This window comes from Puma concolor, chromosome D2, assembly GCF_028749965.1.
Source record: "Puma concolor isolate L17-30 chromosome D2, mPumCon1.1.hap2, whole genome shotgun sequence".
Taxonomy (NCBI): Eukaryota; Metazoa; Chordata; class Mammalia; order Carnivora; family Felidae; genus Puma; species Puma concolor.
This window is the reverse complement of record NC_141677.1, coordinates 71,224,324-71,246,037: the sequence shown is the minus strand read 5'-3', so window position 1 is coordinate 71,246,037 and position 21,714 is coordinate 71,224,324. Positions and strand designations below refer to the sequence as shown.

At 48.7% G+C, this 21,714-nt stretch overlaps 1 protein-coding gene across 30 annotated transcripts in view; it reads right to left on the bottom strand.

The window, feature by feature from the left end:
* TCF7L2 (transcription factor 7 like 2) overlaps positions 1 to 21,714 on the bottom strand; it is a 202,396-nt gene that overhangs the window by 19,866 nt on the left and 160,816 nt on the right. For 25 of the 30 annotated variants that reach the window (XM_086680880.1, XM_086680884.1, XM_086680885.1 and 22 more), the window contains 3 exons: positions 6,374 to 6,506; positions 3,971 to 4,073; positions 1,881 to 1,967 (listed from right to left, as the gene is read on the bottom strand). In XM_086680880.1, coding sequence (XP_086537006.1) covers positions 1,881 to 1,967; positions 3,971 to 4,073; positions 6,374 to 6,506 — 323 coding nt within the window. The remainder of the gene's footprint in view (positions 1 to 1,880; positions 1,968 to 3,970; positions 4,074 to 6,373; positions 6,507 to 21,714) is intronic. The other 5 variants (XM_086680881.1, XM_086680883.1, XM_086680893.1 and 2 more) reach the window with 1 other exon arrangement.

The window sequence follows — 21,714 nt, the reverse complement described above, 5'->3', positions numbered from 1 at the left end:
GGATTAGGGGCCGCTCAGAAGCAGTTCTCCTCCTGGGAGACTCCCTATTCGTTCCCATGCTTTTTGCAAGGTTGTGATGACATTATTTAATGAATATAACCTTCCTCCTCTCGCTGGAGAAGAGAACACACAAGCATTTTCCCGCCTCACCAATGCTGGTGTGGATTTTGAAACGGAGATCGTTTATCACACTTGGGAAGTGGGATCTTTAAAATTACGTGATCTCCGTGGTGTAATGACAAATGTTAGGTGGGCTCTACGGCCTGTTTTTCTTAAACGAAAGTGATCCTTACTCTCCACCCCCCCCCCCCCCACCAGAAATCACGGTCTTGTAAGCAGGAAAAGGAGCTGTCTTGTCCTGTCTCCCCAGTCCCTTCCTCTGGCCTTGGGTTCCCATGCTGACTCCAGAGACTGGGGGAAGATGCTAGGGCAGCATCCTTGCCATGTAATGCATGCTAATTTAATTATGGGCCATCATCAAAATGGATTACTTGTTGCAGCCCATCAGGAAAGTCTAAACCTCCACCGATTTAATTAACTTGACTGAAAATCAGATGAACAGAAAATAAAACTATCATTAGGAGCAATTAGTGACTACTTAAACATACTGCTGCCAACCGGTTTGTAAATAAACTAGCACTCACTGAAAAATTAGCCAGAATTAATTAGAGGGAGGAAAAGGAGAACAGGGGATCCGAAAGATCTAGGTACACATGTGTGGGTATATGTGTGTGTGTGTTACACACATATGGATAGCCTTAAAAAGATACGAATGCACACACACACACACGACTTTTCTTTTTTTTAACAGAAGAATTCACCATTTATATCCAAGTACACGTGGCAAAACATCTCATACCAAGTATGGGAAGTCGGTGTGGAGGTTGTTAAGCCACAATATTTGAATTAGAAGTTGAAGATGGTCCCTTCTTAAGGAGAGTAAACATCGTTCTGTCCTTTGTCAGGGTGTAGGAATTCTTTGCTGGTTATTTGATGGGTTCTCTTCAAATTCTTGCTCTGCACACACGTGATTTTTTTTTGTTTTTTTTTAACTTTCCAAAATTTAGAGCTACACAGGCCAATATGGTAGGCACCAGCCACACGTGGCTTTTGAGTACTTGAAACGTGGCCGGTCCAAATTGAGTTGTGCTGTTCAGTGCAAACTACGTATCAGATTTCAAAAACGAAGTACAAACCAGAACGTAACATCTCTTTAGTAGCTGCTTTACAGTGATAACATGTCCAAATGATAATGTTTTGACAATATTAGGCTGAACAAAATACATCATTAGAAAGAATTTCACCTGGGGTTTTTTTAATCCCCCCCCCCCCCCCCTTTAACCTTTTAAAAACTGTGGCTACTAAAATCTTAAAATTCCATACGGGACTCACCTTACAATTCTACACGACAGTGCTGCTTTAGAGAGGGCTGTGTTTGGGCAGGGGTGTCCCTGCTTGTGGACAGTGAAGAGTCTGGATTTTGAAAAGGGCACACCCTTCCTCAAACTGTCCTTTACACAATAATAAAATGACCCTCACCCTTCCCTTTCTTACCCAGCATGGGGCAACAGAGGAACGACACTTCCGTAAGTTCCGCGAGGTCCTATCTATGTCTTCTGGCCTTCTTAAATTCTTAAGGAAAAACCGCTCCATTGATGGAGTCCGAGATTCGACCTCGAGACTTCAACATCACCTACCTCACAAGTCCAGGTTAATTTCTCAGTACTTCCTAGGAATAAAGCCCAACGCGCCCTTTGGGTCTTACACCACTGGAACTACACGAAGGAGCCGCCCCCGGATGGCCTGGTAGCTAGCCAGAGAACTTTCCGAGAAGTCACCCATGGTCGACTTGGTCGGAGGCGCCCGTTCTTGGAACTCACCTAGACATGGAGGCGTTGACAGTCAGAGCCGTGGGGTAGGGGTGACGGAATCCTCCTGTCGTGATTGGGTACACGGGCTGACCTTGCCTATAAAGAGGGGGGCACAAAGTAAGAGTGCAAACAAGGGGGGGAGGGGGAAAGAAAAAGAAGAAAAAGGGAAAGTTCTCTCTGCACAGTAAGCTTTATTCTCATTTGATCAGAACAAAAATCTTGGGGATTGTACAGGAAGGATCAAAGGGAAGAAACACAGAACAATTTGAATGCCATAAATCTGATAGGAATGGCTAATTAAATTTTATAACCTCTGCTTATGTCAATAGAGACCCTCTCCCCAAGCTGAAACTAGGTGTTTTGTTGTAATAATTAAAGGCGAAGTCTCGCTTGCTTTAATGGAGCCATCACACTAATTGAGGGCTACACATCCAAAGGAAAACAATAATGAATGTAAATTTATACCAAAATAAAGTACAGTGAATCAAAGGACTTCAGTTGCGCTTTGGGCCTCTTTCGGTATTTAGATCTCGGTGAGAAAACATTAAATTAACAGAGCTTAATTTGTAGCCTTTTGTCAAATTAACAAGTGTTGACAAGAGTTACCGGGGGGAGAGTCCCCAAGAAGAATTGTGGGTAACCAATAGACAATCACACCTCATTACAATAATTAAAAAATACAGCAACATGCAAAATAGCATCCTCATGAAAGACACACAACTTTTTCTGACAGAGGGTTGTCTGAGTTGGCTATTCCTTTTTATCTAGCCTTCAAATATCTCCCCATCAGCGGAACGGGGCAACCGATGACAGAGAACTATTGGAGGAATGGCCCCATTTTCCGAGAAAGAAACGGGACACAAACTCACGTCCATGTCTACCCTGCGAAACAAAACGAAGGAGAAAGAAAGAAACAGGAAGTACAGCCATGGTTGGTATTTGGTATGGCTACCACCTCATACAAGCTACTTTTCACACAGCAGGGCAGTGTCTGTTCAACTAGAGAAAAAAGGGTAGACTGGGGCGAGGGGCAGGAGGGGGGGAGGTAACTACATCAGAACTTTGAAAGGGCATCTTCCCCAAGACCCAAAGTTCAGAGTTTTACCAGGAGGTATTCTGGTTAAGACAACAAATCGTCCTTGCTTTCTAGAGTGGAGATCACTGATAAACATGGAGAAACACATACACAAAAACACAATCACGAAACAGAGACCACATGCGCGCACACACGCACGCGCGCGCGCGCGCGCGCGCGCGCCCAATATGCTTATGCATTAAAGGCCTTTCTACTCTGGTTTTGAAACACACATTTTGAAAAGTTGTCTAAGGAAGGTTAATGGATGGTACTATAAAAGCAAGACTGGGTGATAGGAAGACCAATCGTAAAAGGCAGTTTGCAGACCTGCACGCCGCCAGGAACCCCGGCTGACACTCAGGAAGGCCCCACATGCTGGAGTGGGGATTCCAGACCCTCCTCCCCCCACCCCCCAGCCCCTCATAATCAGGTGAACCAAGAACCCCAGGGAGACCCTAGCTGGATACTGGAACTTCTCAACAGACAGACCTTTCCACTCTTACTGCCAGCCTTGGGAGTAAAGGTCGGGATGGTGTTGGGGTTTAGGGGTTTCTGAGAGGATAACCCTCCACTCTCACCCCTGGATTCCAAAATCACGCTATGCCTGTTTCCATTCTCGTGTCGCCTCAAACCAATGAATGACAGGACTCCACTGTGGGCTGCCACCGGCAGAAGTGCCATGATCAGCTTCCTTTGATAGAAGCCCTCAGAGCCTTTTGCAATTCCCCAAGTGCCTTAAGGGCACCTTTGTTCACAGAGAGAAGCCTAGAGTCTTTGGGGGCTGTGGGTTCAGAATGCTAAGTATCAATGACCTTTCTCCTACAAAACCCACCTGAATGGCTCCTGACTCACCTGCTTCCCCACAGGGCACCTCAAGGAGCATCTTTGCAACATATCCCACTGCGGCCCTCCCTCACCAACCCGTCTTCTGAGACACACGCACACACATACACACGCACAGAATAAATAATAAGCATGCCCATGTAAGAAACAAAAAGGGAATTAAAAAAATGGAACTCCTTACTGTGGTACTAACCATCCTAGCGGATGGGGGATTTGTCCTACGGTGCCGGGCGATAGTGGGTAATACGGAGATATATCTGGAGGGTGCGGAGGCCGTGGGATTCCTGAGAGAAGAAGCAGCATTTTAGGTACGAAGGAGAAGAGAAGGAAAAAGAAACTGTCAGGGGATGGGAACAGGGAAGGGACGACGGACACATCTCTTCTGTAACGCTAGCATGAGTCTTTTCGGGACTGTGATCGTTAAGAGTTGTGGCTAACTTTCATTCATTATCTTTCCCCGCCCTACCTTGAAAACTTGGTTTATCTCATCCTAGATGGATGGGTACGCTGGGTAAATGCAGACTCAGAAAATGCCATCTTGCATATTTCTGCCTTATGTGATCAGTGTTGATTACTGAAACTAAAAAAACAAATCTGACGGGCTTGGCACATAGTAGGTGATCAAGTCATATAAATTCTCTTTGCCCTCCCAACTTGTGCCTTCACTCCTTTTAATTCTAATGACTTGCCTGCACGAGAGTTACTCCCCTAGGTTTCTAACATACCTTTTAAGTTACGGCCTTTGGAAAGGTTACTCTTGTCTTCTTTCAAAAAAGTTAACTCCCCTAGAATGTCTCCGACCTCAGCTTAGAGGATGAGCTCTGGGAGAAACTCACCACGAGCCACGGCCTCTTCTCCAGGGTAGAATCTGAACTGAAAGGACCAGCGGATGCTGGAGACCTGGCAGGCTCGACTCTAGAACCTAATTCTCTCGAGGGCAGAGGCACCTGGGAGAATCGGCCCTACCTGACCAGGTGCTGCCGCATCGTGAGCACTAACAAGGCTCTCGAGGCACATCTGGGCACATCCCGAGGCCCGTGCCCCACTGCACGCTTACGTACGCCGCAGGCGCACATCCTGCCATCGATTCGGGGGAAAGCTAGAGCGCTAGAATCAATTCCGACAGAGGAACTTGATCTATGCAGCAGAAGTGGGAAGAAAACGAACAATGCTATTGAAGGTAGTAAGCTGCATGTCCGTGGATGAAAACTATTCCATTTTTTTTTTTTTTTTAATTCATTCAGGAAGCTTTTAATCTGTAAGTTAAGTCTCCCTGGGTGACATTTTCATGCAGACATTGCTTTCTCTCTATTACAAAAACCAAACAGATTAGCTGGTCTTGGACCCTACACCAAGCCATTTGCACACTTGAAAGAATGTTCGCAGAGGAAAAGTAAACAGTCTGCAGACGTTAATCATATGTTTTACGATAACCATTTAAAAGCTATTCCCTGTACTGCCATTATTTAAATGAGACGTTGATGCTGCTATTCACTCACAGAGCCTGGGGCCGGCTGGCGGCCTCCTCCAGCCATCCAAGTACTAGGCGAGGTCCCCCATGAGCACAAAGGGGGCTCAGAGGCTGGCGAACACCAGCTAACGTGTGGCTTCGTTTGGCGGCGGCAAAGGCAGCATGAATGGGCAATCCACCTCAGCTCAACACCGAACAATCCCCTCTGACCAGATGACACGGGATAACAGCCATTTAAAATTCATCCTTCTAATTAACTAGCTGGTTAGAAGAACCCTACCCAGTGCACCGCCCAGCCTGTCCTGGCCTCAGCTGTTCTCCCACGGCCACCCCGCCACGAGCTGTGGCCGGCTGCTGGTTTCAAATCTTGTTACGGGGAGGGTGGCCAGTGACCCTGCCCTCTCTGTTTCCCTCTTTGGGGGAAAAAGCAGCCCATGTGTATGTGGGATGGAAAGGAGGGGAAAAGCGCCAAGGCTGACGGATGACGTGACACCTTCTGCCTGAGACTGGGCGGGTTGTTCCATGCTGCAATGAGGAAAAACACGGACTCCAGTTTTCACATCTGTATAATGGGCTCGATGATACCCAGGATATCGCAGGGGACGAAGAACCCAAATAAACCAGCAAAGAGAACGCGGGATCCAGTGATGCGGTCTCCTCCGGCTGCAGCAATAAGTCATTGTCAGGTGACTGGAGTCCCTTGACCGCCAGGGGAACTAGGGCTTTGGGGAGCCATGCTGCTGGGGCTCCTGTGCTCCCAAGAAGCTGAGAAGGAGGCCATGGGATGCCTCCACAACTACTCCTGCCTCCAAGTCTGTTTGAGGCTCTCGGAGTTCGTTACAAGCTACTCCTGGAAAACACTGCATGATTCATAGCCAGCCCTTCCTGGGGCATTCTGGGCTCTAGAAAGATGGTTAGCACTCCACACAGGAGAGGCTACTCCCTCACCAGGCTCTGGTCTCCCCAAAGAGCTTCTTTTCCGCACCCCAGGAGGGGAAATGAGGAGCCCCTCCGCCACGGCCCACAGCCCATCCCGAACTCCCCCGTCCCTTCCCAGCAGGCCAGGCGGCCCCGGACCCCGCACGCCCTGTTGGCATCGCACACACCGCCTACCTGTTTTGGGGTCTACGTCGGCTGGTAAGTGTGGAGGTGGGTTTCCCGGGGTGAAGTGTTCGTTGCTGTACGTGATGAGCGGCGTGAGAGGGTGGACATGGTGAGGGTGTTGCACAACCGGTACTTTGTTCGACTGTGGGGAGAACAGGAGGCCAACGTTACGCTGGTTCCTGGCGGCTCGACACTGGGGGACACAGGACCCGTGGGCTCCCTGGACCCCGCCCTCCCTCCTGGACTTTGTAAGATGCACTCAATTCCGCCCGCAGCCCTGGCCCCAATCCGTGCATTAAAAATAACAGATATTTGTAAAGACAGCTCTCTGGGCAGGCGTGCTTCTGTTTTGACCTCCCTACGGAGCCTGGCTTTTAAAATGCCTCCTCCACAGCCACCCCGTCACGGACCCCAAGTGTGCACCTTCCCAGTCGGCAGGTAAATCGGCAATGGGGGTTTAATCTCCCAGGCCTACTGGGTTCCCGCAGGTGGTGGTGGGGGGGGGGGGGGAGGAATCTCTGACCCCAGGACCCCACCGGAGGGACCTTCAGGAGGCAGGCAAGGCTTCCCAGGGGACCAGCTAGGAAAACCTTCCGTTACAAGAAACGTGGCAGGGCCCAATTCCCACCCACTCGGCCTCCCCTATCCACCACCCCACGCTCCTAACATCCCCCTGCCCCTGGGAGCCAGCGGGCATGCTACAATCCTTTACAGACAGCATGGATGAAAAGCCCCACTCCTGGTCTGGTTGGGAGTGTGAACTTTACCAGAAAGCCCTACACTGGCAGGCGAGCACCTGCATATTTTATGCAGATTACAGCAGCCCTGATTCATTAGGAATTTCATTAGGAAGTCATTGGGGAACGCTAATAAATTAACTGGACGATGATAAATTGGGCTAATAAAAGGTGTGCAGATTAGAAACGGGCAGTTCTAGAAAACAAAGTACAGGCATTTTTATGTTCAAGAAGGGTGGACAGGTAGACAGAAACAGGAAAAAAAGAAAAGCATTTGTTAAGATCTTTCCAGTTGCCATGACCAGACCTTCCTGAATTCTTCTCCTCTTTCCCCCCAGCCCCTCTCTCAGCCCACCCCACCCCCTCCGCTCTGCTGTGCTATAACTTAGCCCAGCAAGATCACAAAGAAAAAATTAAGCTGAAACAAGCGAACTACTGGGCCATTTACTGAGAGTAATCCAATTGCAAAAAAACCCTATTCCCCATAGAGGATTTTCACTAAAATCCTACAACAGGGACATTTAACCAGATTAGGTACCAGCGAAGATAAAGAGGCGAGTATTAGATGATGAATGGATTAGAGTCAAGTTTCATTTCAGAACGTGTCTTCATTTCCTTTTATTACTTTTAGGAAGGCACAACTTGCATTAACATCAAGGAAAAGGAATTGCATTAAAAGAAAAGAAGTAAGGTTCCAGTGCTGCCCACTAGTGCCTCTCGAGTTCAGGGACCACGGAGCAGTTCGTTCGCCGTGCATTTTTCTTCTTGTCCTTTTTTTTTTTTTTTAATGAATAAGGAAGGGGTATACTATAGAAAGAGTATTTCTCACAATTAATTGCGGGGAAGGCATTGGTAAAAGGTACTCCTAACTTTTTTCAGAAGCATGTTTGGAAAGGAAAATATGGCCTTCTTAGATGCTCCAGAAAAAACTACAGAGAAAGAAGTCAACACTTAAAACAGCTTGGTTTAACGATTCCCATAAACAAGTGGACACATTCAGAGGTGGCTAGCTGGTTGCTCAAAGAGCCTTATGTTGTGAATTACCAGTTCGCAATCAAAGCACTGAAATTAAAAAGCACCAAAGCAGAGGGAGTTTTGGTTAACACCTCCCTAGCAGCCATGAAGGTCTGAACAAGGCCACAGCCAGCGGCGTGAGGGGCTGCTGCCCCAAGGCCAAAGCCAGCATCTTATGAACATGCACTGAGGATTATTTGGGGGGAACATTTCTGTTCAGGACAGATTGAAAGGTAACCAGCAAATGAACTCTCACTGTGGGCTGGGGTGGAGAGGGGAAAGAGGAAAGGAGAGGGAGGGAGAAGACGGGGCAGACACAGCTGGAGGGAGGGAAGACCACTTTCCTTTGAAAGTGACTATTGCCACCTTCCAGAAGTTTTTTGTTTGGTGGGAAAGATACACACCTGCTGCAATGAAAAAAGGCAGATCGATCCCAGACAGTTTAAAGTAAGTGTGGGTAAAACTAGGAGATGAGTAGGAAGAACCAGAGGTAACCCAAAGCGGGGAAGATGGTCACTTGGAGGTTGAATGACTTCTGGGCAGCGGGACCACCATAAGCAATGGAAGGAAGCACGGGATGGGAGTAGAAGGGCTGGTGGTTGACAGTGGGACCTACAGTTCTCAGCTCTGGTTGAGTCAAGCATCTCTCAGGACACTTGTCACAAATCTGGATGGCCAATCTTAGGAAATCTCTCAGCAGGAACCGGATTCAGTAGATCTGGGCTCAGGACCCAGGCATCCAGTCGGCCTCCTGAGGACCTCACGTGGCAGCTCTACCTGTTCAGCCATGAACCCCTAGACCAGAGAACCACGTGGCCACAGACAAGTGCCAAGGTTAAGAGACCTGGGGTCCTAATCACCAATCAAGTCCTAGTTCTTACGAAAGTCCACAGGAAGAGCTTACCACAGAACCTACCACATGGTGAGCACAGGAATGGTGGTTTATTATTGTTACTTATTAGTTTATTGTTAGGGAGAAGTGGCCCATGGCATGCGTCTGTCTACAGCTCAGAAGCACCAATTCCATGGCTGCCTTCCAAGAAGGACTAACAGGAAATGCAGAGAAAACCTTTCTCTACTTCTCTAGCAAAAGACGAAGACAGAATCTGGGTGACAGGAGAGCTGAGTGTAGGACGTGAAAGTTCATTTTCCCTCTTCCTCTTAGAAATATGTATGAAGGTTGGACACCATTGCCTTCATGTTACTTTGCACCCTTGAGCTTGGCCAATGGGTTAGTTTCCTGTCAAGATTCACTAGCACGGAAGGGGGTGGACCCCGAGCTGCTGCTACCCAGCCTTAGGAGAGGAAGGCAAATGGGAGCCCTAGCATGACGTGGTTCTCTCTTCTCATCGTGACTGTATGCCAGGTTGGTCCCTAGGAAACCACGCGTCTCTGCAGGTTGACCAGCTCCCAAGCAAGCAGGGGAAGGAATAAAGTCATACCTACAGAAACCAGGGTCTACTCACCATTCTCATATGACCTGCCTACACCTGGACTGCTGTTGTGAATGGAAGTATGTTCTTCTTGAAGATGCCCTGTCTCTCCAGTCTCAGAACCCCACAGCCCTTTCTTTCTATGTCACATCATGCCCATGCTAGAGCCACATATGTACCTCTCTTGGTCCCGCTGTAGCTACGTTCCTTAATGACAAAGACTGTGCCTTCTAGAACTCTGTGTCTCCTGTCACGCCCAGCCTGTGGAGTGGCGAGACTCCTAAGTTGCAGAAGAACAACTGAGTTGCAACCGTAAACATCAGAAGAAGAGAAGGCCAGGACCAATTTCACAGATTCATTGACTAAAACGGCATCTACTCAGAATCGTAGAACTAAGCTAGACAGGCCTTCAGAAACGGGCTAGTCTTATACTTTATAAGAAGAGTGCCTTAAAAATGGTTTTAGAGCCCCCTGGCATGCACCACGGTGACCATGAGTGCCTGCATGCACGGTGGCCAAGAGTGAAGGCTATGAATTCAAGCAAGACCCAGGTCGAAATTCTACTTGACCCCTCTAGCTGTACAATCTCTCTTAGGCCGTTGTCCTGTCTCTCCAAACCCTAGATGGGAACGGGCTCGACCTCAGAGTGTGCTGTGAAAATTAAGGCCCATGCCTATACAGCGACCAACAACAGGCCTGTACAAAAAGCTTTGGGAAAATACTGTCCAGCGAGTACTACTGATGAGGGCACACTGAAGGTGGTGTTGGCTACCCTTCCAGTATCTTCTAATCGGATTCCCAGAGGGGAAATGCATCCACAGACTGCGCTCCTTATTTCAAAGGCAAGATGTTCATTATGAGGCAAGGGCGTATGGGTGTTTTCTGGCCAACGTTCTGTCAGGCGAAACGCCCTTCTTAAAAATGTGGTATTCAATTAATAAACATATTTGTTATCTCTTTTGAGAAAAACCATTACTCTATCATGCTAATAAATAAGAATGCCTACAGAAGAGCTGAAAGTTAAATAAAAAGAGCTGGAGATGACCAAGGGCATTCCAGAATCAGGGTGAGGGCCTTGAAGTCAGAGTTCGTATCAATCAAACACCAACCGACCCAAACAGAAAATGTCCCTTAGACTTTCCCCTCCCCCTGTGATCAGAGCTCACTTTAAAAAAAAAAAAAAATTTAAGTTTATTTATTTATTTTGAGAGAGACAGAGATAGCATGCGTGGGGGAGGGGCTGCGAGAGCCGGAGAGAGAGAGAGAATCCCAAGCAGGTTCTGTGCTGCCAGCACAGAGCCCAATGCAGGGCTCGAACCCACAGAGCTGTGAGATCGTGACCTGAGCCAAAACCAAAAGTTGGACGCCTGATCGACTCAGACACCTGGGCGCTACAGCTCCCACTTCCATAAAGAGGTCTTTAAGGATTGTGCTCAAAAATGTCACCACCCTAAGAAAATTCAAACGTGAAAAGTACCTTTCTTAGGGGAAGGACACAGACAACCTTCCCGAAATGCAACAATCTATGCTGGGGGTGTTAGTGGATAAAGAGCCCACGAAATATGCGTCTGTCCCCCTTTTATCTCTTTATAGACCGAGTCCGCTATTCAACGCAAACAACTGCAACATGAAATCAGGTACTTTTTAGGTAGCTACTTTATCTAAATGTGAGGTATGTCTTCAAAACTACCTCGAGGGGTGGGGTGCCTGGGTGGCTCAGTCGACTGAGCGTCCAACTCATGATTTTGGCTCAGGTCATGATCCCAGGGTCATGGGATCAAGCCCCACATTGGACTCTTAAGATTCTCTCTCTCTCTCTCTCTCTCTCTCTCTCCCCCTCCCTTTCTTCCTCCCCGCCCCCCCCCCCCCCAATCCCGGACTCATGCTCTCTCTCTCTAAAATAAATAAAATGAAAAAAGAAAACCAACTACCTAAGGGGTGCAAAAAAAGTCATTACCTCCAGGGACAGCTAACATATACTCAAGGTCGGGATGGTGGCAGTCATCAAAAGCTGCCGGACGAGCCTAGTTACTAGCATCCAACCCGCTAAGAATATGATGAAAACTAGGCAACTCTGGGCCACGTGAAAGGCCAACATTAATAAAATGTTCCACATAAGGTCCGGGAGTCATATGCTGCGGTTGCCCATACACCCCCACACCGCGAGCACCTGGAACTCAGAGCCACCTAGACCCCTCTGTCCAGATCAGAGCCACCCAGACCCCTTCGTCCAGACGATCTGAGGGGAGGACGGGAGAGAGGAGCCCTGACCACCTGCTGAAGCTCTACGGTCAACCCCAGCACAGGTCCTCCTTGCTGCTGAATGCGGCCCTGGTGCCAGACCCACCTCGGTGCTGAGTAGAACGGATTTCATCAAGTCCTCATCAACACACCTATCAAGCGGTTGGCAGCTCTTATCAGTTCCATACGGGAGGTGTCCCAGGTCACAGGCTCGAGGGGGGTAGTGCTTCCAGGTCTTGCACACTCACCGACCTGACCCCCCCCACCCCCCCCCCCAGAGACTGGCGCCGGGGTGGGGCTCACCACCGTGCATGCTGCTCCCCATGAGCGTAGGCCGGGCCGACCTTTCCAACCGGACAGAGAGGCTTCAGGACTCACAAAGGGATCTGTTCCTCACACTGCCACCTACCAGTTTCTGGAACCTAGACCCAGTGTCAGCAAACAGTGCTCCCTGCTGTCCTCCCTGCCTCCCCCACACCCCAAGTTAAGAGTAGCTCGGGGCTCCCTGCCTCGGCGAGAACACCTTTGCCACAGGGCACCAGGGATTTTTATCAGGGTTTTTTACAACTTGTGGCTGATTACAGGAGGTGGGGGATGAGGACATTTAATGGGATATTTCTGCACCTCAGAGACAGAAGCAGTAGCAGGGTCCCGCAGGGATCAGGTGATAAACACTTTGCACACACCGTCAGTTCCGGCTGACAAGAAACTAAAGAAAAAGTCAACTAAAAAACCTCGAACCCATGAAATGAAGTCACCAGTACCTATTTAAAGGGAACAAAATTGGGGCGCCTGGGTGGCGCAGTCGGTTAAGCGTCCGACTTCAGCCAGGTCACGATCTCGCGGTCCGTGAGTTCGAGCCCCGCGTCAGGCTCTGGGCTGATGGCTCGGAGCCTGGAGCCTGTTTCCGATTCTGTGTCTCCCTCTCTCTCTGCCCCTCCCCCGTTCATGCTCCGTCTCTCTCTGTCTCAAAAATAAAAATAAAAAACGTTGAAAAAAAAAAAAATTTTAAAGGGAACAAAAATCCTCATCTGGCTATAAGTCATTAGGGCTTGGTTTTCTACCTGGAGAAATGGCTGCTGCCCAAAGCAAAGCCTTCCCCAGTTCTGTTCATTATCCTTTATGGGTTTTGAGCACTGAATGGTTAAAATTATTAAAAAAAAAAAAAAAAAAAAAAAAAAAAGGGTCCTTTACCAGCCCTCAAAGCGCACAAAGCCTTTCGACCCGAAGTATTCATCCAACTACAGTGGGGGGAGGCGGGGTGGGGAGGGGGCGCCCCTGTGGCTGACCTCTGACCTCTGGAGAACCCTTAAGCCCAGCGTTCCGCAACTCGGCCGTGCCACCCTCATCGCCAAGCGCCCACACACCCGTCCAAACAGGGCTCGCCATGTGGAACCTGACGGATGAAAGACTGGTTCAGGCACTTCTAGATCTCCCTGCTACCCTCCCCTAACCCCAGCCCCGCAACCTTCTGTAACTGTGGGGAACCCAAAGGGAATGAAAGCTGGCCATTCACCTCGCAACCTATTAATCAGCAGACGTTGAAAACAAATAGAGCCATTGCTGGCCCGGCCTCTCTGCCGGCCCTCCTCCTCAATACTCCCCTATTGCTCTCCCTTTCTGCAAAAGAAAAATGGGGCCAGAAAGTGCCTTGAGGAGCCCAGCACAATAAAACAAAAGCGGCACAGAGGGGCATTTGTCCGCCTTCTCCCCCCCACCCCCCAGCGTGGAAGGTCTTCAGTGGTCTTTGGTTACCCAGCCCTCCCAGGGTCTGAAATCAGCCTCAGGAAGGGACATTGTTCATTCCAGGTTTACGTGAAAAAAATGGGTTTATAGCTCATCCCCGTGCATTTTGCCAGATGCCGCTTACTACAGCTGTACCAAGGCCAATGGCGACTAGCAAAACATTAATGATGTCGCTCGCACGTCACTGGAGCCATGGCTGAAGAGGAGGGGCTGGAGCTGAAGGAGGGGCTGTTTCTTACTCGTCAACAACCCTTTGTGACTCAACTAGTCCTATTCTTTCAGGCTATGGACCAGAGAGTGGTGGAACATCAGCAAAAGTAAGCCTCCGGCCTCAACCACCCATTCCCGACCATTAGCGCCCACTTCCGCTTCTGGAATGACGTCAAGGAGGCCCTCACGGCAAGCTGGATCCGGGCCTGCACGCACAGACCCATCCCTGCTTACCTACTGAACATCTCCCTACCGCATCCTGCAAAGCTCCTACACACACAGACGGAAAGGGTGACAGCGGCCTTCCACGCTTGGCCAGATGGGCTTCTGGAAACATCTTGCCCTGCCCCTCTCTCCTCCCAGCTATGGAAGCCCAGCCAGCTAGGCCCCGCCTAGTGCAGCGCACAGGGCCCACTCGTGGTCAAATGCTGCTGCTCCCGAAGGCCCTGCTCCCCGCTGATGGCACACACGTTCCCCGGACGAGATGTACATGGCTACTGAAAATAATAAATAAGAGAGAAGGCTTCGCGGGGTCCAAGTTTTGCTTGGAGAAATGAGGTGGTTAAGAGGAAGGAGGTCTGCCTGTGACCTGCAGCAAATGCCCACCCTGCAACTCCACTGCACAGCTCACCTCACCTGGCCGCGCTGCTGGGGGTCTCTGGCACAAACCCACCAGGCTGCAAAACGACAGCTTCTGCAACCCAAGGTGGCCTGACTCAGGGTGCTGCTGCTTTGTTTTGCAAACTATGGATGGCTGGACCCTCCCCCAACCCCAGAATCAACTCCATTTAGACAGCAAGGAGAGGAAGAGAGATTCTCCGGCTCTCTACAAAATTCTGCCGACTCACAGTTTCTCATATACTCACACAAGCAGTAAAATTCTTCGTGCGGGGAAATGATTGAACAGGGCAGGCAGAGAGAGAATAAATGTGCAGTCAATTTTCATCCAAATTCTCTCACACACATGCATATACATAGAACTAACTCAAACCATCCTAAGCCCTTGGCCTTCTTCTCCCCCGCCCCCCCCCAACCCCCGGTCCCTTCCATAATCTAACAATCCAGCTGGTAACACACAAAACAGATTGCCAAGCATTCAGGGTCTAGGGGGCCAAACTCTGCTCTTAATGATCTTCCCTTAATCCCCAAAAAGGAGGAGGGGAAGGCTGGGAGTCAGGAGGAGGTGTCAGGGTGGGGGAGTGGGCACCCGAAGGGGAACATTCTAACCTGGAAAATAAAGATGTGCTCCAGCTGCTTGGCTTTGTGAGAGCCGCAGCCGAGGGCCGACCCAGCAAAGCTGTGCTTTCACAGGCTCTTGAACAATTACTTCCAGTTAAGTTCATTAAACATAATTTATTTCCACTCATTCTCATTTATTTCCCAATAAAAAGAAAGCATCCCATTGTGTTTCCCCCAGCTAACCTTTAAAGCACGTGCAAGCTTCAGTCTTGGCCGGCCCGGTCCAGGCTGGCCCCTGACCAGTGAGTTCCCAGGGTTTTCTTCCTGCCCGCGTCCCTCCAGGAACATGCCACAGCATGGCGGAGGTCAGTGAGGGGGTACGGCAGGCACAACAGGGTCCTCTGACTGTCCTAATCCTCCACACAAGGTCGCCAAGATGAGGAACCAGCCACTTCACCCCTAAGTAATTTCCCGGTGGTTCGCAACCTCCACCCTCCCGCAAGATATTTCTCTACTACTTGGGTATTAAATGATTAGTGTTAGCATAATCAATCTTGTTGAGTGTCCAAGTTTACAGAGAATGTTTGAGAATTGGGTAAGAGGGTACAGCTGTTCCTAGGAGAGCAGATTTGCAAAACAGAGCCAAGAATAAAACTAACCTATTCCAAATGAGGAAATCCAAAAGCTCAAATTCAAAACAACTTAAAAAAAATAATAATGATGATTTCCAGGCTACCCACCCCCCTCCAAAAAAAACCCCAACAACCCCAAATCTAGGGATTCCTGAATATAATGGAAAGGAAATCACCAATTTTGATTTAGAGTAAATTTTAAGTACATAATGGTTATTACATCCTGGGGATTTCGAGAAAGTAGTGAACAAAACCTGATACAGCTCTTCTAATTTATTTACAATGACCAGCTGTATAAAAATGTCTTTTGTTTTTTTTAATACACCCTGTGCCCAACTTTTGAATTTAGACAGTACTGCACTTGAAATTCATGCCTGCTACATGGGAGTCTGATAAGAGCTCTTTCAAACAGCTGTTTCCTTCAGAGAGCAGGTGAATTTCTCCCTAGAAAGGAGCAGGTAAACAGAAGAGGAGGGATGAACGTGTTCCTGTGGCCCAAAGGACACCAATGAGTCAAACCCCTGGATTCAGCAGGATGTCAGCAATGATGGGTGCAAAGGGGGTGCTGCATTGTTCTCTATCTTGCCAAGTTAGTGTCCCTCCCACACATGGGCACCCTTTAGTGGGCATCTACAGTCTCGATAAATGATACACGTGAAAAGGACATGACCCTCTCTAAAAGCAAGCTGAGTTGGAAGTAATGACCCAGGCAAAGTCCAATTAAAAAAAATTTTTTTTCAAATGTGTGCAGAAGTATGTAATCTGGAGGGCATGGCAAGATTTCATCACATTCCAAAATGTTGCAGGAGGAAAGAATTCCATTACATAGCTCAGCCGGGCCCCCCACCGACCCCAAACCACAAAAGGGAGGTTTCCCTGAGAATATAAGCTTGCAGGCTCTGCTGCTTCTAGAAAATGCCGAAGCAGGAGCCTGTTGTGACAATACAAAGATCATAATATCTGTATCATTGGAGTCGGGAATTCACCCTTTCAAACAACTCCTTTCTCATGAGAAATCAAGAATGGAGGTTTAGCGGCCACCGAAACAGCAGGACTGCTATTAAGTAACCCGAGTAATTTGAGTAAACAAAGGTCTGGAACCTTTCAGGAATCTCAGAAAGGGAGACTGCGCTGGGTTGGGAAATTTACAGCAACACAACTTCCACATTTGCGGTGCCAGCTTGCACTGTCTTCCCCCACGCTTCTGGACAGTTTACACGATCGTAGGCTGAACTAGAAAAGTTGCACACAACCAGAGAGGCAAACCAAGGCAAGTACCTGTCATTCCTTCATGCTTGACTCACAGAAGTTATTTACCACTTTGTGTTTTAATAGGCTGTTTAGGGTTGAATTCCTGATCTTGAAAACACAAGGACTCTTAGAGTCTGTTGCAGATTTCATTTTTTTTCCTTCCCCTCCCCCCAGATCGGATCTAAGAGCGGACTGACCACTGCAAATGTTCCTGTGTTTGGCCACTCAACAGCAAAAAATAGTAATGAAAGTAATCATAGGAATCGCCTCCAAATTCGAGGATGCCCTTACAGCTGTGGCAAAGGATCTGACCCAACAGTTGAGCGGAATACAGTGTAACCTAAGCCCCAAACTGGTATTGCAAAAGGACCTTCTTCCTAATCATTAACACCACAATGGTCTCCTGCTCAGGGTTCCGAAACACATTTCCTACGAAGTTTAGAAAACACAGACACCACAAGCAAGACTGTAGCCCTGAAAGGCCGGCATCTACATTTGGAGATTGAAAATAAATACAACTATAAAGACAGAGCAACAGAAAGTTAGCATTAAATATGAAACCAAAATATACAGTTTACACAAGCCCTGCTACTGTGAAAGCCTGAACGCTCCAAGACCTTTCAAGCTTTGAAAGTATGCTCCTCTCTGAGGCCACGTCATGTTCCCTTCTCTTTCTTCCAGTGGAGCCCACCCTGGTGGGTGAAGGAGAGAAATTTATTTGTTAAAAGAAATCCTAAACCCCACCACCCCTTTCCGGATCCCAGTTTACTCCTTCCTCGTACTTGGGGAGCCGGCTTCGCGGGCTCTGCATGGCTGTGTAGCAGGAAGGACTGTGATGAGAGTCACGATTTCTCTCCGCATCTTTTTTTTTTTTTTTTAACCCTTTCTCCCCACTCCCCCAAAACTGCTATGGAAAAGTATAGCGTGAAAGGGCACAACTTTGAGTTGACCATTTATTCTTGCTTTGTTTTTTCCTTCCCATCGTCTGAATTTAAAACAAGAAAAAAAGGAACTGAGGTTTAATGGTCAAGACCATAAGCAAGGATACAAACACACACACACACCCACACACACACACGCACGCACGCACGCACACCCCACTACTCACCCAGCAATTCAAATGGAGGTGCCAACCGCCCAACTGCTGGAAGAGAGAGAGCCCGGAGGCCACTGTGCCTCCCTTCCCACTCAAATCTTCCATGCCCACTAAAATTGTATCCCTAGGGTACATAATAGCTTTGGTTTTCTTTCTCTCCACCTCAAAAAAAAAAAAACTTTCTCTGTACCTTCAAGATGGGACTGGGCCAGCTTTTTTTTCCTCCTCCCTTACTGCTTTTCTCACTTTTCTTCTTCCTCCCAGCTTCCCCTCCCTTTATGCATTTCCCTGAAAGAGCTGGAAAAAAGCATCTTTAGAGAAGGCTCCAAATTTCTGCCCTGGTTCACTCAAAATGCTCCCAAGGTCTCACTCCCGGTGCCTATCGTTACTTTGTTAATTAGCCCCCTTCCACACGCAGCAGCCCTCAAAAACCAAACGAAAAAATTAAACAAAACAAAGCCAAAAGAAACCTCACCATCTAGTTCAACTGGTGGCAGACTGAATTTTTTTTTTTTTTAATTCTTAATTAGAAAAAACTCCTTCTAGTTTCTAATCTTTACCACTACAGAATCCGTGAAGGAAGGGGGAAGGCCCATGTTCCCCAGCCAGCTCAGGGCACCTAAGCCAAGTCCCCCTCCCTCACCCGTTACCTTGGGCAGCAGGGACACAGCTACCGCTAAGAGTAGCTAAGAAATTACGGTCAGCCATGAGGGAAAATGATCAACCGAGTGCAGTAGGCAGGCACTTTATCTGCAAGATTGTCAAATCCCTCAAAACAAATTTCTTAGAGAGGGCTGCAATGCGGGGGGGGGGGGGGGGGGAAGCATATTTTCTTGTCACAGTGACACGGGAGTGACATTTGGTAGGGCCTTGTCTGCCAAACACACACGCACGCACACACACACACCCTCTTTTCCTTCTAGAGTAAAAGACTGTGCTGGAAAGATTTTCAACTGACCTCTGTGCAAGGAGAACGAACGCAAGCTTCCTGTGCTCCCTGGCATTCTAGTACTCAGACCGTTAACTTGCTTTTAGACTGTTGAGTTTTGTGAGCTTTCCCCAGAATGAGAGAGAGAGAGAGAGAGAGAGAGAGATACAGAGACAGGCAGAGAGACAAGAGAAGGCAGAGGAATGCAAAAGGCTAGCCCTAAATCCCACAAACCCGACTTACTTTTCCTGGGGCTCTCATAGGATCCAGGGCCGGGTACATTTGTGTGGGTTTAACTTAATTGGAGTTGAGAGACTCAGACATCACAGGCCTGAAATCATCCTCTTTTACATGAAGGAGGGGAGAGAGGGAGGGTGGCTCCAGGAGGGGTTAAAGACAGAAGAAACTTGCAGAGGACAAAATGAGCCTTTCGGGTCCTCTCCCACCCCAAGTGTTAAATCGTTTCACCCTGTTCAAAAGCAAACACACAACTCCGATTTGCATGCAGGTAAGAGAACACCCCTGCCCACCGCCACATGGGTTCCTGGACCTGCCTTGCGTGAAGCAAAACCAGTGGCAAAGATTTGGTTCCTTCTGGCGGCGGGACACCTGACACTGGGGAGACGTTTTTTAATTCGCCGATCTGACTGCCCACCTGTTTATAGGACTCTTTTCTTGACGTTAGTCTTTAACACACCGGACGAGTCAAGAACTCTCACTCCACCCCATCCCCACCCTCCCCCCAAAAACAAAAACAAAGGCTGGAAGGACTTCAAGATAACCCAAAGTGAGAATTCTTAATTTTCTCTTCTTCTTTTTAAAAATACTGCTCTGTGGCCTCTCTTTCTAGACTTATCCGGCCTTCCGGTGTGTCAGGCAGCAATCTTTAAGGTCCTTAGTACCAAAACAAAACCCTGCCATTTCCCTTTACATGGAGGTAACAAAAGCAAATGAGCCTCCAGTTTGACAAGTAAAAAGCCCCAACCACACAGCCCCTAATTGCCTCCCCTCCCTCTATTCACGAAGACCACCACACTCGGCAGCTGCCTTTGTCACACATGCAATTTCTTAAGTAAACTGCAAGTTTCCCTCCCGGCTGATGGACAGCTCCCAATCATTCAGCAACAATAACTTCTAAAGTGCAGCAAACAGGATGGGCAACTTTGACTCGGTATTTTCTGGCTTTCTCAAAAGACAAGGAAAATGGAAAAAGCAAGATGAGCCAACACATTCCAGACAGTCCTCCTCCTCCTCCTTAAAAAGAACAGGGAAATCTGGTGAATTTCTTCAACCTCCCTCCTAAGAAACTGCTTCAGGATATCTGCGGTCCCATCATCCTATCCTGGGTCCACCCCAGGGGTGCCCCAACTTGTCGGAAGTACAACCCACACTTAGAACATCTCCAGAAAAATAAATAAATAAAAAGCTGACGGATACTGCCAAGTTCTATGGGATTTTTTTTTTCAACTCCCCCAAACCAAAACCAAACAAGAGAGAGTAAGAGTTTCCTTTCCTGTTAGCATGAAATCACAATCAAGTGGAGAAGTAAAGTAAGAAGCTGGAAAGACTGCCCATTCTCATCCCGCGGTCCTCATCCACATCAGCGGCAAAGTTCTGGTGTTCTGTTTTAAATAAAGAAGTTTGAGACGCGGGGAAGGGGAGATGGGTCTTGCACGAGTGCATATGAAAAGCAGAAAAATGCGGACCCCTTACGAAAATATTTGGGGACAGAGAGGAAGGAGGGGAGCCAGGAGGGTGGAGCATCCGTGACTTTAACTTGGTGGACGAAAAGAAGCGAACCTCCCCCCCAACCCGGCCCCAAACAGTCACTTCCGAGTGAAGCAATAAATACTACAAGCAGGTCTGCACGGTCACGAGCTAAAAGTTCGCGGTAAAAAAGTAGTGCCGATTTCTCTTTTTCGTTATTTATTATTATTATTATTATTATTTTTATTTTAAGGAGAGTTAAGGGGAAAAAAAGAAAATAAAGACCTCCTCCATCCGGCACCTTCCCAGTCAAGGGACGTCAATGTTAAAGTTACTGCAAAAGTGACGAGCGAACCGGGTGAAGGCTGGGAGCATGCGAGGCACTGGCCAGGCAGGCGCGCGGGGAGGCGGCGGGACCGGCCACCGCGCGCCGCCCGCCCGCGCCCCGCCGCCCCGTCCGTCCGCCCGCCCGCCCGCCCCGTCCGCCCGCCCGCCCGCGCGGGCCGCTTACCATCTAGAGCGGGTTGCGGGGCTCTCCTTCCCGCCGCCGGCTCGCGGGCATGCTGCCCCGCGCCCCGATGGCCGCCGAGGGCCCGCGCCGGCCGCAGGCTCCACTGGAGGGCAGCACCCGCCCTGCAGCCGCGCGGCGCGCCCGCAGCACAGGGGAGCAGCAGACACAAGCAGCGCCGCCAGACAGGATGCTCACGCACAGCTCCATTCACAGAATTATCTCGCTTGATAGGGAAGGGCACAATAACTGGGATCTCCCCCGATTCCACAACAATCCACCCCCCAAAAAAGGGAGGGGGTGTTAAAAAAAAAAAAAAAAGGCAGGGCTTTCTTACTCCCTTCCCCCCCCCACCCCCCAACCCGGCATTCAATCAAAAGAACAAAGCCTGATATTTTGTTTGCCAACTTGGCAAACATAAAGGCAATTTCAATAGTCCAAAGAAGTTCACCTAAGTTGGCGAAAGTAATGCTTTGCAGTTCTCCAGTGAAATTAAGCTTTAATAGCTATCGGATGCCATTCAGGGCAGGAAAGGGAGGGGGGAACCAGCTGAATTTTAGATAAAGTTAGAGGACCACTTCGCTCTTAAGTTTTTTGCCTGCTGAAAGTACCCTCAAAATTCTTGACAACATCCAGAGCTTAATTATCTTGCTGAATTCTTGTTTTTT